At 39.5% G+C, this 18,179-nt stretch overlaps 1 protein-coding gene across 2 annotated transcripts in view; it reads left to right on the plus strand.

The window, feature by feature from the left end:
- Nucleotides 1–2,565: 2,565 nt before the first annotated feature.
- Nucleotides 2,566–18,179, plus strand: part of LOC110489719 (5'-AMP-activated protein kinase subunit gamma-2) — a 104,514-nt gene continuing 88,900 nt past the window's right edge. The window contains exon 1 of one of the 2 annotated variants that reach the window (XM_036943912.1): nucleotides 2,566–3,161. In XM_036943912.1, coding sequence (XP_036799807.1) covers nucleotides 3,081–3,161 — 81 coding nt within the window. In that variant the 5' untranslated portion in view covers nucleotides 2,566–3,080. Of the gene's footprint in view, nucleotides 3,162–14,576; nucleotides 14,769–18,179 lie in introns of those variants that run through there. The other variant, XM_036943913.1, reaches the window with a different exon arrangement.

The following is an 18,179-nucleotide window of genomic DNA, read 5'->3' on the forward strand; positions in this document are numbered from 1 at the left end:
GCTGACATAAGCAACTAACATAGACAATCACCCACAAACAAACAGTGAAACCCAGGCTACCTAAGTATGATTCTCAATCAGAGACAACTAATGACACCTGCCTCTGATTGAGAACCATACTAGGCCGAAACATAGAAAGCCCAAAATGATAGAAAAACAAACATAGACTGCCCACCCCAACTCACGCCCTGACCATACTAAATAACGACAAAACAAAGGAAATAAAGGTCAGAACGTGACAGGTTGCAAGTTCAAATCCCCGAGCTATCAAGGTACAAATCTGTCGTTCTGCCCCTGAACAAGGCAGTTAACCCACTGTTCCTAGGCTGTCATTGAAAATAAGAATTTGTTCTCAACTGACTTGCCTAGTTAAATAAAGGTTAAAAAAAAAATTTTTAAACCTGCACGTGCCTTAGTGCAAGAGTGGGGTAACATCTCACAGCAAGAACTGGCAAATCTGGTGCAGTCCATGAGCAGATGCACCAGATACTGACTGTTACTTTTGATTTTGATAGCCCCCCCCCCCCCCCTTTGTTCAGGGACACAGTATTCAATTTCTGTTAGTCACATGTCTGTGGAACTTGTTCAGTTTATGTCTCAGTTGTTGAATCTTGTTAAGTTCATACAAATATTTACACATGTTAAGTTTCATGTTAAGTTTGCTGAAAATAAACGCAGTTGACAGTGAGAGGATGTTTCTTTTTTTGCTGAGTTTATTTATTGTTTATTCGTAAGTGTGCAGTAGATAACTGTTTAAAATGTTCTTTCATTCAGAAATTGTCACTGTTTTTGTTAAGTTTTGAACTGGGCCAGTAACTAGGCCTAGTCAGTGAAAGCACTGTGTAACACTTTAGAAAGTGATAGGGCCATCCAGTGAAAGTATTGTGAGATTTCTGTATTTTTACATGTCAATCAGGATTTTACTGTAAACATGCAAACTTAAACCTGAATTATATATTACATGATATTTGTGCGTCTGTAACTTTCTCACTCATCATTATTCACGATTCATTCAGGATTATCTGCAACCATGGTAGCATCCACAGTAATGTAGAAGTGTTTAGAAACATTCTATTCTTATTTACAATAAAAGTGACTCCAAAATTACAATTCTATTGGGCACAAAATAATCTGAAACACAACCAAAACAAACAGGACATTCAACAAATTTGTAGTCACAAGCTTGATGTAGTCATTGCGTGCTATGAATATGGGAACAAATACTTAACCACTATGTACAAGAAGTGCTGTGTACAAGAAGTGCTGTAATGCCTATGGTTCATCTGATATGGATGATAATACCTTGAAAGCTGACAGTCTGCACTTGCTTAGTACAAAGCCAAAACAACGTGTCCCAATACTTTTGGCACTCACTGTCTATGATTGTAGCTCCACCTTGCCTCAGATGGAATTTTCACCATATTGCTTACATTTATCCAACCTGGGTGCAGGTAGAGACTAAGCTAGGCATTTTTCTGGACCGAGTCATAACAGGTATTGGAAAATGACTTCTAATTTGTATCTTCATGCAAATCTTCACAATATTGTGGAATGGCGGGGAAGCGAACCCAGGTTGCTGGTGTGAAAGGCAAACACCTTATGCATCGCACCAATTTTTATTGGGCTCATAGAGGGAGGATTCCTACACTGCTCTCTCCAAACAGTAAGCCACATCCCTGTGTGTCAACTATTCAGCCCCCTCACACATCCTGGGCCGTGCGTTCCGATGGCCAAATGGTCACCAACCCACTTTTGACACCAGTGTAGCGAACCTGGGTTGCTGGTGTGAATGGCAAACATCATACGCATCATGCCAATAGGGTTTAACCCACTTTGTGGGAATTGTAATGTGTCTCATATTTAGCTAGAATATTTTTAAGTTGCCTGTTATTAAATCACAAATCACTCTAAGTATAAATTCAACAATGGGTGGATCTCAATATTAAATGTATTTTTATCCTTTCCTTCAACTAAACTGATCTGAAAACAGGTAGGTGAAAGCTAAATTAATTCCTGATAACTCGTTCCTATTCATGAATTGATTTTGAGTTTCGAACAGGCCTGTCTGGCCAAACCAGTTAAGATGAGGAAGATGTGACATGGAGAAGAAGCCACTTTCTACTGTTGATATGGGCCCCATGTTTACCAAATCAATTGGATATTACGAAATTGGGGAGAAAAGGGGGTAAAAAAAATATATATATATATATATATATATATATATATATATATATATATCAAGTGTAGTATTCCATTGAGACCACATGGTGGCCATATCGGAGAGGCTGGGACTTTGATTATGATGATGACTGCAGATCATGAGAGTGAACTGTAGGGCCGCCATATGTTGGCCATTGTAGAAGGATTGTAAACAGAATCAGTCTAAAGCTTATTAGCTGGTGAATATGATGGTGTACGTCAAGAAAATATAATACTTACACTTTTACTCAATTATAGGTCAGTCGCTTCCTCATGCTGCTGCCACAACGTAAACACAGCCATGTGACAATTCGGAGCTGCGCGCAAAGCTTGACGCACCCACTGGCACTGGTCCCACGATTAGCCCGAGCTGGTACCAGTGGCCACTGGCCAACCAACGTGCATGCGTACTTGTCTCTCCATTGTGAAGCGTGAACTCATCAAATCCTTTCTGGGAACGTCTGCATTTGCATTATAATACGACCTTCCTTGTTTCAATTGTGGATTTACTCTTGCAGTTTGTTGTCGTTTGAAATATCAGCGCGTGTCATAAGCTACCCAGAAGGGAAGGCTACATTTTATGCCAAGTGAATCGCATTCTGCGCGGTGTATTTTTTGTCAGGTCTAAAATATCCGATCTCAAGCCGATAACTTTCATCAACACACGAGTTGAGTTTAGGAGCACATTAATGCGTACAGTACACGGACCTGCTTGCCATAAGGACATCTGTCAGAATCCGAATAATGTTTTTGCAGTGATTGTTTTGGTATCATTTACCACACTTCCACTGTTGCCAGTCTATCTAGCACGAGAGCAGCCAAAGTAACGCTTTTTAAAAACGATTTAATGAGTCCAGTTGTTTAGAGAATTCTAGAAAAATATGGGAAGCACAGCAAATGACTCCAAGAAGAGAGACGCGAAGACACCTAGAAAGAAGAGGACGCTTCGATTGAACATGCCCGTAAGTTTTTGTCTTCAGACATATTAATTGGGGCGAAATGATGACCTATTTACAATTTATGTTCGCTCTGCTCTGAAGTTGGGCATGTAGCCTACATGTGGGCGGGGTTGTGGTATGTGTTTCCTTCAGTGAAATATACTGTTGCAACATTTTTTTGTTCTCCATAGTGTTTCTTTTGAATGTGTATACAATATATCCGCGGTAAAGAATGCCTGGCTCGGAATCTGTGACATATGTCATGCAGAAAATAGATTAACACAACACACACGCTTAGTTATCTCCATATTTATGGGGTTAGCCCAGTTGTTTGCGTTGAGATTCCTGTCTTCTTCATGCTGAGTGTAGGTTACATTTTATGAACCATATTCAATTTATGTTAAGTCCATGACAAGAAATGTACATTTTACAGCATGCACAAAGCATTTTCAGGGCCATTCTAATAATAATAATATTAAATGTATAGCCATCATGACATAACTCAGTAGTAGTATACTCAAGAGATTTTCACAGCTTCCTCTTCGGCTGTAGGAGAGAGAATGTAACATCTGTATTCAGTTTGAGGTCAGCAGTCATCGTGAGTCATTCCAAGTCAGTATGATATCAGCTAGACCAAAGGCACTGAACAGATATCCTGTAATTACACGTTTAGGTGACAATAGTTAGTGGAGATACTAGGGATCATGCCTCATGATGTGACTACTAATAGGCAATCGATATCATTACTCACATATTCATGTGCACACACAGACACATACATTTACTTATGTGGAGATATATGCTGTCATTATTGTCAGTGATGTTGCTGTTGTGCAAAATCCCAGCCCTTGAGAAGAGGGATGACCTTCAAATCAGTGATGCTGATGTTAAGGCAAATTCACATCATGGAACATTCTGTGATTTAGGGCCCTTCCTCATGGATCTCCAAACGCACCATGTGTTATAAAGGAAGTGGTCACAGACAGTTTATAACCAATGACCTGCTGGGCATCCATCTGCACTCGCTCAACAAGATGGTGTTTTATTTATGGAGCAAAAGAGCAGAAGGTCTGATTCCAAATTGACAAGGCTCTGCTCTTTCTGCCCTTGTGGCCTTCGTCTCTACATTTTGTATACAAAGCTCTGCTGCACAAGCTTCGAACATATCTCACTTCTCTATTAAAGTAAAAAAAATACAGGGCACCAAACCCGCTCACAGGGTTGGTTAACTCTTGAGGTCCTTTGTGTCTCTACCAACCTAAGTAAATCAGCCTTCAACTTGAATACACCCCATGTTCAACTTGAATACACCCCATGTTACAAACCTCCTTACATCTTGAACCCCTGGTGCCAATAGGTCAGTTTAGAACACAGCTGAGGGATGAATTCACTGAGGTTTGCAAGTGACGTGGTTTATGATGGTTTATTAGTGTTGTGGTTGATTGTGGTGGGTTATTAGTGTTGTGGTTGATTGTGGTAGTTTATTAGTGTTGTGGTTGATTGTGGTGGGTTATTAGTGTTGTGGTTGATTGTGGTAGTTTATTAGTGTTGTGGTTGATTGTGGTGGGTTATTAGTGTTGTGGTTGATTGCGGTGGTTTATTATTGTTGTGGTTGATTGTGGCGGGTTATTATTGTGGTGTGTTATTAGTGTTGTGGTTGATTGTGGTGGGTTATTAGTGTGGTGGTAGATTGTGGTGGGTTATTATTGTTGTGGTTGATTGTGGTGGGTTATTCGTGTGGTGGTAGATTGTGGTGGGTTATTATTGTTGTGGTTGATTGTGGTGGGTTATTAGTGTTGTGGTGGTTTATTATTGTTGTGGTTGATTGTGGTGGGTTATTAGTGTTGTGGTGGTTTATTATTGTTGTGGTTGATTGTGGTGGGTTATTAGTGTTGTGGTGGTTTATTATTGTTGTGGTTGATTGTGGTGGGTTATTAGTGTTGTGGTGGTTTATTATTGTTGTGGTTGATTGTGGTGGGTTATTAGTGTTGTGGTTGTTTATTATTGTTGTGGTTGATTGTGGTGGGTTATTAGTGTTGTGGTGGTTTATTATTGTTGTGGTTGATTGTGGTGGGTTATTAGTGTTGTGGTGGTTTATTATTGTTGTGGTTGATTGTGGTGGGTTATTTGTGTTATTGCTGTATCCTGCGGTTATTTTTTTCTGTTTTATTGATTTATTGAATTATGTTTGAGAGTTGTTTGTTCTCAGTGCACTATTGCAAATGAAACTATGTTCTCAATTGGACTCCCCTGAATAAATAATAACTATAGTAATGGTGTACCAAGCTCACTAGAGAGCTACTAAGATGGAGGGAAGAGGGCTTTATTGGATTAGGGAAGAGAGCTTGGCATGGAATTAATCCATATTCTTCAGCTCTTCTTCTTGTTAGGTTGTTTTTGGACAGGGCCTATATGTGCTCCAGATCACTGACCTTTGGCCATACCCTTCAGACAAGCTTGACGAGTTCTACAGATACTTGTGATGTTTTTACCTGACGTCCAAGGACTCTCACACCTGGTAGTGATAAATCAAATCCAATTCAAATTTTATTTGTCACATACACATGGTTAGCAGATGTTAATGCGAGTGTAGCGAAATGCTTGTACTTCTAGTTCCGACAATGCAGTAATAACCAACGAGTAATCTAACCTAACAATTTCACAACAACTACCTTATACACACAGGTGTAAAGGGATGAAGAATATGTACATTAAAATATATGAAGTAGTGATGGTACAGAATGGCATAGGCAAGATGCAGTAGATGGTATAGAGTACAGTATATACATATGAGATGAGTAATGTTGTCACTTGGTTTATGGTGGTTTATTAGTGTTGTGGTTGATTGTGGTGAGTTATTAGTGTTGTGGTTGATTGTGGTGGATATTAGTGTTGTGGTTGATTGTGGTAGTTTATTAGTGTTGTGGTTGATTGTGGTAGTTTATTAGTGTTGTGGTTGATTGTGGTGGATATTAGTGTTGTGGTTGATTGTGGTGAGTTATTAGTGTTGTGGTTGATTGTGGTGGATATTAGTGTTGTGGTTGATTGTGGTAGTTTATTAGTGTTGTGGTTGATTGTGGTGAGTTATTAGTGTTGTGGTTGATTGTGGTGGATATTAGTGTTGTGGTTGATTGTGGTGGATATTAGTGTTGTGGTTGATTGTGGTGGATATTAGTGTTGTGGTTGATTGTGGTAGTTTATTAGTGTTGTGGTTGATTGTGGTGAGTTATTAGTGTTGTGGTTGATTGTGGTGGATATTAGTGTTGTGGTTGATTGTGGTGAGTTATTAGTGTTGTGGTTGATTGGGGTGGATATTAGTGTTGTGGTTGATTGTGGTAGTTTATTAGTGTTGTGGTTGATTGTGGTGAGTTATTAGTGTTGTGGTTGATTGTGGTGGATATTAGTGTTGTGGTTGATTGTGGTGAGTTATTAGTGTTGTGGTTGATTGTGGTGGATATTAGTGTTGTGGTTGATTGTGGTAGTTTATTAGTGTTGTGGTTGATTGTGGTTCGTCGTAACGAGACCAAGGTGCAGCGTGATAAACAAACTAACAAAACAATAAAAACGAACGTGAAGCTATACACACTAGTGCTGACACAGGCAACTATACATAGACAATAACCCACGAAATACCCAAGGAATATGGCTACCTAAATATGGTCCCCAATCAGAGACAACGATAAACAGCTGCCTCTGATTGAGAACCAATCCAGGCAACCATAGACATAAAATCACCTAGACACAACCCCATAAACATACAAAAACCCTAGACACGACAAAAACACATATATCACCCTCATCACACGCTGACCTAACCAAAATAATAAAGAAAACAAAGAATACTAAGGTCAGGGCGTGACAAATGTAGGGTATATAAACATATAAAAGTGGCATTGTTTAAAGTGGCTAGTGATACATGTATTACATAACGATGGCAAGATGGTATAGAGTACAATATATACATATGAGATGAGTAATGTAGGGTATGTAAACATTATATTAAGTGGCATTGTTTAAAGTGGCTAGTGATACATTTTTTACATCCATTTTTCCATTATTAAAGTGGCTGGAGTTGAGTCAGTATGTTGGCACCAGCCACTCAATGTTAGTGGTGGCTGTTTAACAGTCTGATGGCCATGGGTAAGGAAAAGTCATAGAATTCCATTGGTCAGGAATCTGATGCTCAATTATTATTGGTGATGACAATAGATGTTCCCACCGTTTCAATCTATCTTATCTTCCTTTGTGCCACTATGCTATTTCTATGACATGCCCAAGATAAATGTACAAAACCAAATGCCCAACATTTGTGGAAACGGTAAGAAGCTCTGCCCTGTTCTCATAGACATGGGCAATGGTTTCCTTTTGTGTTTATCGTTGAATAAAAAAAAAAAAAGGCCATTTGAATAGGTCTTCCTGCGTATCCCCTCTTCCATACGTGTAGGTCTACTTATAATGTCCAACTGTAGTGCAGTATGTTGTTGACCAAACAAATGCAGTAGTGTTGATTTTGAGAAGTTACACACTGATTTGTGTGATTCACTGTTACGTTAGATTGCCCCATATTGACTCGGATGCCGTTATGCCTGCTTGACACAAAAGACAAGGTCACTTGGGTTTATGTCAGTTCTATAGTGTAGGCGTAAAGAATTCCCCTCTTTCTCTATCATGTGCAATGCTGGGCAACGGGTTTTATACGTGACACCAGACATGCTTAGGAGACAGTGGATCACCATACATCCCTACAACTAGCGATAGGAATCTGATTTGTATTTTATCCATACAGCTATTTTTGAAACACCACTGGCACATACATTTAGCCTACAACATATCTGAGGTATGTTAATTTGCAGGGGTATGCTTATGTGGTTTGTGACTGTGCTGGGTGGATATGGTATGGCTCGGATATTAGAGGAAGCACTGATGTGTCTCACAATGGAACATGTTGGCAACGTTTACTCTCTTTGTTTTCTGCTGCTGGTGATTTTATGCTAAGAGCAGACAGAGAAAGGGTTATATTCCTTATTAATTGTGATGATAACAGTATTGATTAGGCTTTGCACAGTGCTGTTGTATGTTTGGAGTGGAGTAGTTGTTTTGGGAGGAGAATGGGTTATCTCCAAATCATCGGTTGGTCAATATTTAGGCTACTATTGACAGACTGATGAATCGGATGCAAATTTCAGGAGACGCCCATTTGACATTTTGTCTGGATAAAAATGTAGATGTGTATCTCACCTTTTGCTCCTTTTTACATGTTTTCGTTATTCTATTGAAAGGAAAAAACTTGTTCAAATAGAATGAATGCATGTACAGATTTACTTCTCTGATCATACAATTCTATGTCATACAGTATAAAAGTACATATCAAAAGTAAGTTGAAAAATAGGTACATGACTGTATATGTACATATACGCTCCCCATGGACAATGAGTCCACAATGGACCATGGTGACAATAATCACCTCTCTTTTGTTGTATTGTGTCTTGACAATAGGCCGGTGCAGTGTTTATGGCCGTGCCTCTGTGCAAATACTTGTGTAAATTTGGAACGGTGTAATGTTGATTCTATGTTGTTGTTGGGTTAATTTGCATTGGAAAACATTTGACTTCACAAAATACTTGAGTTTTTAAAGTATTTTTTTTAAGGGGTGTGTGACAAATCCTTTTGTAAAGAGACATTTGAAGTTCAGGGACTCTCGCCAGACCAATCAAGCGCCCGCTGAAGTTCTCAAAGCGAGGGATGGCGTTCAATTACAATTGATAATGAATATATGTTGTACTGAAAGGCTGTAGGCTATTTTGTAATCCAAGGTTTTGTTTCCCACACCCGCTGGTATTCCTGTCAGTTCCATTTTAACCAACACAGTGAGGTATGTATGTGTAGCAGATGACGCAGGGGGCTTATCTGCAACTTCCTCTTCCTCTGTCTGTGTGCGGAAGAGGAAATGTGTTTGTCTGTATAGACTTTACGGAAAGATGGACTCGTTTGTTTTTTTTATTACAAATGTTAGCAATTATATTAGTTTCTCATTGTGTTTTGGAGCTATCATTTCTATTTTGAGGTATCTTATTAATGTAATGTGAATGTATTTTTTTTACGGGCCTGCCAACTAATTGGTAGTTTAGTCAGTTAAGGTAGCATTAATGCATTGGTTACATGCATGATAATAGCATGTACTTACAGGATGCAATTAAATAAGATGTCATATGGAGGAAATTGAGAACTATGGATTAGACAATTATGGACTATTTGACTAATGGGAAATAATATTGTATGTTTGCATGTTGTAGAGGTTCAAACCAAGGTCAAGGTTGTGCCATTTATACTTAGCCTGGGGAATTCAACCTAAAATCCCAATGGAGACACATGCATCTTGTTGGAATGTTCAATTTGTCCTGGACAAAGATTCCCATGTAACTACACATCATGAGGTACAGTGATGCTATTGGGGCAAAAAAGTTACAATGTATCATATTATTGGCTCCCGAGTGGCACAGCGGTCTAAGGCACTGCATCTCAGTGCAAGATGCGTCACTATAGTACCTGGTTTGAATCCAGGCTGTATCACATCCAGCCACGATTGGGAGTCCCATAGGGGGCGCCTATATTGTATTTACTTTGCCACCATGGCCCTTATCTCACCTCATTTGCTCACATTGTATATAGACTTAATTTTCTACTGTACTAGTGACTGTACGTTTGTTTTACTCCATGTGTAACTCTGTGTTTGTAATGGCTTTCATCGGAAGAAGAGGAATACAATTCAGCAGGGTACGTGTTCATCTTTAATGAATTGCACTGAACACTGAATACACAAAACAACAAAAGGGAAAACCGAAACAGTCCTGCAAGGTGAATAAGGCTAAACAGAAATGAACTACCCACAAACTAAGATGGCAACACAGGCTACCTAAGTATGATTCCCAATCAGAGACAACTAAAGACAGCTGTCCCTTATTGAGAACCATACCCGGCCTACCTGGTTAAATAAAGGTGAAATAAAATAAATGAAAATAAACAATTGGCCCAATGTCGTCCGGGTTTGGCCGGAGTAGGCCGTCATTGTAAATGAGAATTTGTTCTTAACTGACTTGCCTAGTTAAATAAAAAATGATGTGACCAATTTAGATTTGTGTATGTCTTTCATTTCACTAGTGTGTCAATACATATTTATGTTGGCTGTAATACATTAGTTCAATAAATACCTTATACAGTGCAGTGGTGAGACATTTCGATAATCAATAATTCCGTGTCTTAAACAATGCCTGGTTAATGCTCGTTGGGTAAAGGATACCTGCACATTAGTAGTCTGACAAAAAATCGGTCAGTAAGTGCTGAATTGTCTTGCTTTCAACAAATGCTCAAGTTTCTAGTGATAAAATATGCATTGCCATAAAAATAGATCTAGTTTTATGCATGTATGCCAGTTAAAATCACGAGTGGTCAAAGTAAGCTCAATGGGAGTTATAATAACACACACAGCTTTTCCTTGTGTTTAATCAAAAACAGTATTTTGGAGAATACATCTGTGATGACATTATTGTTTCTTTGCTATGGGGTTTGGCTTGGGGGGGAAGGGGTCATCCTCTGACTACATAAAACATGTCAGATTGGAACCAAGTCCAAATCTTAGGGTATATTCTTCTGTTCCACAGAATGTGGTCTTTGAATTTGTTCATCTCCAGAACATTCAGATATAGACCTACATCCTACACAGTGTTTCACAGTTGTAAAGCCCAAAGTTATGGAAACACTGAGATGATGATACAAATTCTGCTTGAGAAACAAGTGTTGAGAAAGCTACTATAGGAGGAGCATTGGAGTCTCTGCCTGATTTTGAATTTTCCTCAGAACAACATCCAAAACAGAACAGTGGGTTCTTCATAGAATATCTGTGGACTTGGATACAGTGTGGTGTAATTGACTAAGGGTTTAAAATACTTATGAAGAATTCGAGGCGAGGTTAGTTCAGCTTAAACTGTTTGGAGGTTAAACAATCGGCGTCTATTAATAGCTTTTACCCACAATAAACAAAGGTGGCAGTTTGAACTTGAAAGGCTTGACGGACAAAATGCATTGCCCACAGCACATTCTGTTTTTTTCTTATCAATGTCTTCCAAACTAGCAAGTGAGTTAGTATTCAAAGAAGGAGCGCTCTTTCTCGGAGAATGACACATCTAGGCTGGCAAATGAAAGGGTTCGTTAAAAAAACAGAGGAACTCAGAAGAATAGAGTTGGGGCATAATTGAAACCAATGATGGAATGGAGTTGAAGCAATTATTTTAAATGAAGACATTTCCCCTTCAATAACTACAGCTCATGAACATAATGTGGGTTGTGTGTTTTTCAAAGCACTCAACCGATTTTGATTTTATCCACCAAAACTGTATGAAAGCATCCATAAAGTCTTCATAAGCCCTACATAGATGCTTCACAAGTACATTCATACTTTATAAAGGGTGATATAAAAGGTCCTTATTTACCAAATAGGGTTTGGCCGATTTTATATGATCCAAAATCATGATATTTGACTATGACAGTATATTGTGAAGTGCAAAATGATATATCGTGATGTTCAAGACTACTATTTGAACTTTACAACTTTAGGCTGTATCAATATGTTGAAAATGAAGTCTAAAGAATTAACTAAGCTTTATTTTTTTTCGCCAAACTAAGATTATTTAATGAGAATGTGACAATGTTACAGTAAATAAGCACAAATTGCACTGTTTGGAATGATCTAGTCATTACCGGTGCAGAATGATTATATCGGATATCACAATATTTAGAGTGGCATATCTTAGAAGAGGTCTCCCAAATATTACCCAACCCTATAAATCCAAAATCACCCAACCCTATGAAGCCAAATATCACCCAACCCTATAAAGCCAAATATCACCCAACACTATAAAGCCAAATATCACCCAACCCTATAAAGCCAAATATCACCCAACCCTATAAAGCCAAATATCACCCAACCCTATAAAGCCAAATATCACCCAACCCTATAAAGCCAAATATCACCCAACCCTATAAAGCCAAATATCACCCAACCCTATAAAGCCAAATATCACCCAACCCTATAAAGCCAAATATCACCCAACCCTATAAAGCCAAATATCACCCAACCCTATAAAGCCAAATATCACCCAACCCTATAAAGCCAAATATCACCCAACCCTATAAAGCCAAATATCACCCAACCCTATAAAGCCAAATATCACCCAACCCTATAAAGCCAAATGTGGCCTAACCCTATTCTCAACCTTAGTGTGACATTTGTTTCGGGGGTGATTTCTGAAGCATTTATAGAGCCCCGACAAAAGGCTTTTTACAAAGGCTTAATTAAAAATGTATGTTTAGTTTCAAGTGGGACCATTATTTTACAGTAACTGTCACGCCTGTGAATTGTGGTTGTTCATTCATGCCACAGATGATCCATTATATCGACCAGATACTCAAGTGGCAACTCTAACAATGAAAATAAATGTCTTCAAAATGGAAGGCAGTCAGGAGGAGGCAAGAACAGGTGGGACTATTCTGGCCTTTTCCTCTCTGACTGGGCGTATCAAGCATGGCCAGAGAGTAAGAGGTGACGCGAGCGGGATCACTAGGCCAAAAACCTGTCGTCTCCAGCAGGTGGCTTCTTATTTCACCAAGCAAGGAGTTTTTGTATGGAGGTCAATGAGTGTTGAATTTGGTTAACAAAAAATGCTATGGCTTATTTGCTACGTGTGACTTTTTTGATCAACTAGAAGTTTCGCAATGCTTAGATTGTTACGAGTGGACTGATATAAGTAGGACACGTGTTGTGCCTGTTGTTCACACGTGCATCTGCCGTCTTATTGGTTAAAATGGTCCCACCTTATCTTGCCTCCTCCATATTGCCTTCCATTTTTGAATACATGTATTTTCATTGTTAGAGCTGCCAGTAGAGTATCTGGTCAATATAATGGATCATCTGTGGCATGAAAGAACAATAAGAATCTGTTGATGATTGACAGACAAAGCTCCTCCTACCTCTGTAACTGTGCATTCCTCATAATGAAACGCTCACCTCTCAAATTGAAGAGAGACATCACAACATGGAAACGCTGACTCCAAATAGAAGCCCCGTAGCTTGAATGTGATCTGCGCCTCCACATAATTATTGCCATTACTCAATGCAAGCATTGCAATTTTGATATTCGAGGTGTGTTTGTTATTTTTTTCTAGACATAGCCCATTACTTGCACCAACTTTTCATGATATAATGTGTGAATTCTATAGTTTAATTTTGAATTAAAAAAGCATGGGGTCATTGCCCACCGTGTTCCTGTTGTTCAGTCGCCGAGATTGGCTCGATAAAGCGTCCAAAATAGTTTGGAGGAGTTTGTACATATATTATGATGACATTTTGTTAGTTTTTGTTAGTTTTGGACTTCAATTAGGATTTTTTTTGGCTGTTTGGGCACACTGCATTTTTCATAGAGGCAAGCCTAAGTTCCGATCCCGAAGTCTACGCCCATTCGTCTGTGAATGGTCACCAGTAGGGATTCTTCAATAAAGTCTTTGTTGTCATTACCGAGAGACGACTCGTTTTCATGTAAATTCTTTCTTTAAGAAATACTGCACCAAACATCTTAGATGTAAAATTGCGCGACTAAGATGTACTCAGTAAAAACGTCAAGATTAATGATAGATTTCTTGAGTTACTTTAAATTAATTCTGACTATTTTGAGGAAATGTATACTGGCTACGGTGTTTCAAAATGGACAAACAGTACTATTGCCGCTTTTTTTAAGGGAGCATGTGAGCGAGCACACTCGTTCGGTTCAGCCGAACAGAAGCATGCTGACGCCTTAACAACAGCCACACTATATGATAAAGGCTCAACATTTCTGCTACTGGCAAAACTTTGTCAGAGCCTACGACTGCACGTAGTGGTACTTAACCAGCAGATCTAGACCCTGTCACGCTGAACGAGCCAAGAAGTCCGACAATTGTTTACAGACCTAAGAATTTGCCCACAATGTAAAATTTGTCTGGGACTGCAAAATCGAGGCATTAGACAGTTACAATCGTACAGTCTGCAGGCCTTAGCCAGTTATCCATTAGCTGAGTCATCCAACTACACTCAACCATAGAGAAGAGTAGGACAGAGGAACAGGGATTGATGGAGGAGGGGGGGGGGGGGGGGGGGGTGAGGAGGACTAAGATCCTTCTTTATCTCTCTCCCCTATGAGGTTCATCAAATAGGATTTGTAAGCGCTTGAGGCAGCACTTTTGTTAACTATCTCATTACAGCATAGCTAAGTACTCATTATGCAACACTGGACTAGCCTTGCGCTCAGGGAAAGGCTACTGTTTAGGCAGCTAGACTTTGAGTTGTGATTTTTAGAGCTCAAACAGATTAACATCACTGGCAATTGGTTTTTCTCTCGATACCGAAAGGCAGGTTTTTTTTCCCAGACTAATTTTCAAGGCTGGAGGAGGAAGGTCAAAGTGAGCTCCGGTCTTGGGGGAAGGAAGTTTTTCTCCACTTGTCATTCTCCTCTTGCCTGCACGTAGATAAGAACACGCAGTTGTTCAGAAACATATGCACGGCAGAGGGGATTTTGCTGGTTGTTCTGCACTTTGGGAGTAAAGGTAAATTAAAAAGTGTGTGAGTGTTGGACTGGAGTTGGGATTGTGTTCTAAACTGAAGACATGCAAAGAGGAGATGGTGATTGGAATGAGAAGAGAAATCAAAGTCCTGTGGGGAATATTTGTTACAAGGTTCTATGTGTTACTTGCTCAGAATATGTAGTAGCTGGATCCACTGTAGTAGCTGGATCCACTGTGGTAGCTGGATCCACTGTAGTAGCTGGATCCAATGATGCAATTCCCCATTTACATTCATTTCAAAACATATAATTGTTTCTCCCACTATGTTGTAAACCAGGGGTGGGGAATATTGCCCTACAAGGGCAGGTTTAAGTGCAGGCTTTTGTTCCAACAAAACAGTAACACAGCTGATCCCAGGGTCTACAGATGGAAACATTTACAGAAATGTTGTTTGATGTACTTTGTCAATTTTACATGACACTTCTCTAATCAATGTCTTGGTTAAAGTCTGTGATTAGTTGATTAGTAGAAGTGGAATGAAAACACAAAAACACTGATTCCCAGGGTATTTCATTTAAAAAAAAGTTGCATTATCTACAATCCTTTAATTGTGAAGGTATTTTTAAATAAGCATGTGATACAAAGTGCAAAATAATAAAAGCAAAATAATAAAATCCGGACTAAGAACTTTGTTAATGCATTTATTATCAGTGTGTAGACTTTTAGGAAAACTAAGTGCACAGTGTACAATTCAAGCCTTTCCCGGATTTCATGTGGCCTTCAGCGGAGTGGTCTAACTTGGAATTGTATCTTGGGCTGTCCTGTTTCTGTTTTAAGAGTGTGTACTGTAGACCACAGACAACAAGAGGGGGTCTGGCACAGGGATCAAGGTTCAACTGACAAACATGAGTGCAAGGTCAACCAATCTCGACCAGCTGGGAACAGCATGTTGTGTGGTTAAGATCGCCTGGTTCCTAGTCTGTTTGTGCTGTATTGCAAACTGTTTATGACCCTGGACCACTCTGGCAAGACAGCACAAATAGATCTGTGATCAGGGTAGGGTTAAGATGCACACACTCCAGATATGGAACAGGGGCCTTGTGTGTGTGATACACATTTTTATTTGTTTAATTTTGGATGGATGGACTTCTTAGCAGAGAAACTTGAAAAAAATATATGGTTAGAAGGGGGGGGCAAAGAGGGGGGGATTGGAGTAAGAATGAGACAGAAGTGAACAGTAGGATGACAGAGGATGTTTCCCATTATGTTGAATTGATTCAATTCCTCATTATCCTTTCTGTAATAACCACTAATAGATTAAAGTACCTGGCCGATTTCATATTTTTATTTCCTTTCTGGCCCTTTTCTCATGCCAACTAAGGTAAGAAACGATTAAAGACTTTTAGGATGTGGCCAGAGAGCCACTAGCGCTGATGTTCATCTTTATGGCTGTGATGTCACCGACACTAACAATCTGTAGGATTTATGAGGTCATCATTAATTTGTGGCTGTCATCATTGATGCGATTGGGTAAAAGGCTGGCCTACATTTATGCACATGGTTGGTTCACTCAAGATTGGACCTGTCAGTCAGTTGTCATCGGCAACAAGGAGGGATTTGTATTTAGGAAAGATTTGTTCTCCTGACACAATTCTAACCATTGAGTGGTAAGAATGTTTCTCAAGTCCTACAGTGCATTCGGAAAGTATTCAGAGCCCTTGACTTTTTCCACATTTTGTTATGTTACAGCCTTATTCTAAAATGGTTTAAATAGTTTTTTCCCCCTCATTAATCTACACACAATACCACATCATAATAAAGCAAAAACAGGTTTTTAGACATTTTTACAAATGTATTAAGAATAAAAAACAGATATCACATTTACAGAAGTATTCAGACCCTTTACTCAGTACTTTGTTGAAGCAGTAGTTTGTTGAATCCTCTCAAGCTCTGTCAGGTTGGATGGGGAGTGTTGCTGAGAGTCCTTTAGGTGCCTTTAGGCAAACATCAAGCTGGCTGTCTTTTACTGAGGAGTGGCTTCCATCTGGCTACTACCATAAATGCCTGATTGTTAGAGTGCTGCAGATATGGTTGTCCTTCTGGAAGGTTCTCCCATCTCCACAGAGGAACTCTGGAGCTTTGTCAGAGTGACCATCGGGTTCTTGGTCACCTCCCTGACCAAGGCCCTTCTCCCCCGATTGCTCAGTTTGGCCGGGTGGCCAGCTCTAGAAAGAGTCTTGGTGGTTCCAAACCTTTTCCATTTAAGAATGATGGAGGCCACTGTATTCTTGGGGACCATCAATGCTGCAGACATTTCTTGGTACCCTTCCCCATATCTGTGCCTCGACACAATCCTGTCTCTGAGCTCTACGGACAATTCCTTCAACCTCATGGCATGGTTTTTGCTCTGCCATACACTGTCAAATGTGGGTCTTATATAGACAGGTGTCCAATCAATTGAAATTACCACAGGTGAACTCCAATCAAGTTGTAGAAACATCTCAAGGATGATCAATGGAAACAGGATGCCCCCGAGCTCAATTTCGAGTCTCATAGCAAAGGGTCTGAATACTTATGTAAACATTTTTATTGAAAAATCTGTTTTTCGCTTTGTCATTATGGGTATTGTGTGTAGATTGATGAAGAGGATGTAACGTAACAAAATGTGGAAAAAGGGAAGGGGTCTGAATTCTTTCCGAATGCACTGTATTTACTGAACAAAAATATAAACACAACATGAAACAATTTCAAAGATTTTACTGAGTTACATATAAGGAAATCTGTCAATTTAAATAAATTCATTAGGCCCTAATCTATGGATTTCACATGACTGGGAATACAGATAATATATGCATCTGTTGGTCACAGATACCTTGTATGGGCGTAGATCAGAAAACCAGTCAGTATTTGGTGACTACCATTTGCCTCATGTAGCGTGACAGATCTCCTTTGCATAGAGTTGATCCGGCTGTTGATTGAATGTTGTCCCACTCCTCTTCAATGGCTGTGCAATGTTGCTGAATATTGGTGGGTACTGGAACACGCTGTTGTACACGTCGATCCAGAACATCCCAAACATGTTCAATGGGTGACATGTCTGGTGAGTATGCAATTGTGTTCGCTGTCCATAGCTTATGCCTCCCCATACCATAACCCCACCACCAACATGGGGCACTCTGTTCACAACATTGACATCAGCAAACCGCTTGCCCACACGATGCCATACACACTGTATGCCATCTGCCTGGTACAGTTGGAGATTACGGTAAAGAAATGTAAATGAATTTATCTGGCAACAGCTCTGGTGGATATTGCATCCAATAGCATGCTCCCTGAACTTAAGACATCTGTGGCATTGTGTTGTGTGACCAAATTGCACATTTTAGAGTGGCTTTTGATTGTCCCCAATACAAGGTTCACCTGTGTAATGATCATGCTGTTTAATCATCTTCT

This window comes from Oncorhynchus mykiss, chromosome 15 (assembly GCF_013265735.2).
Source record: "Oncorhynchus mykiss isolate Arlee chromosome 15, USDA_OmykA_1.1, whole genome shotgun sequence".
Classification (NCBI taxonomy): Eukaryota; Metazoa; Chordata; class Actinopteri; order Salmoniformes; family Salmonidae; genus Oncorhynchus; species Oncorhynchus mykiss.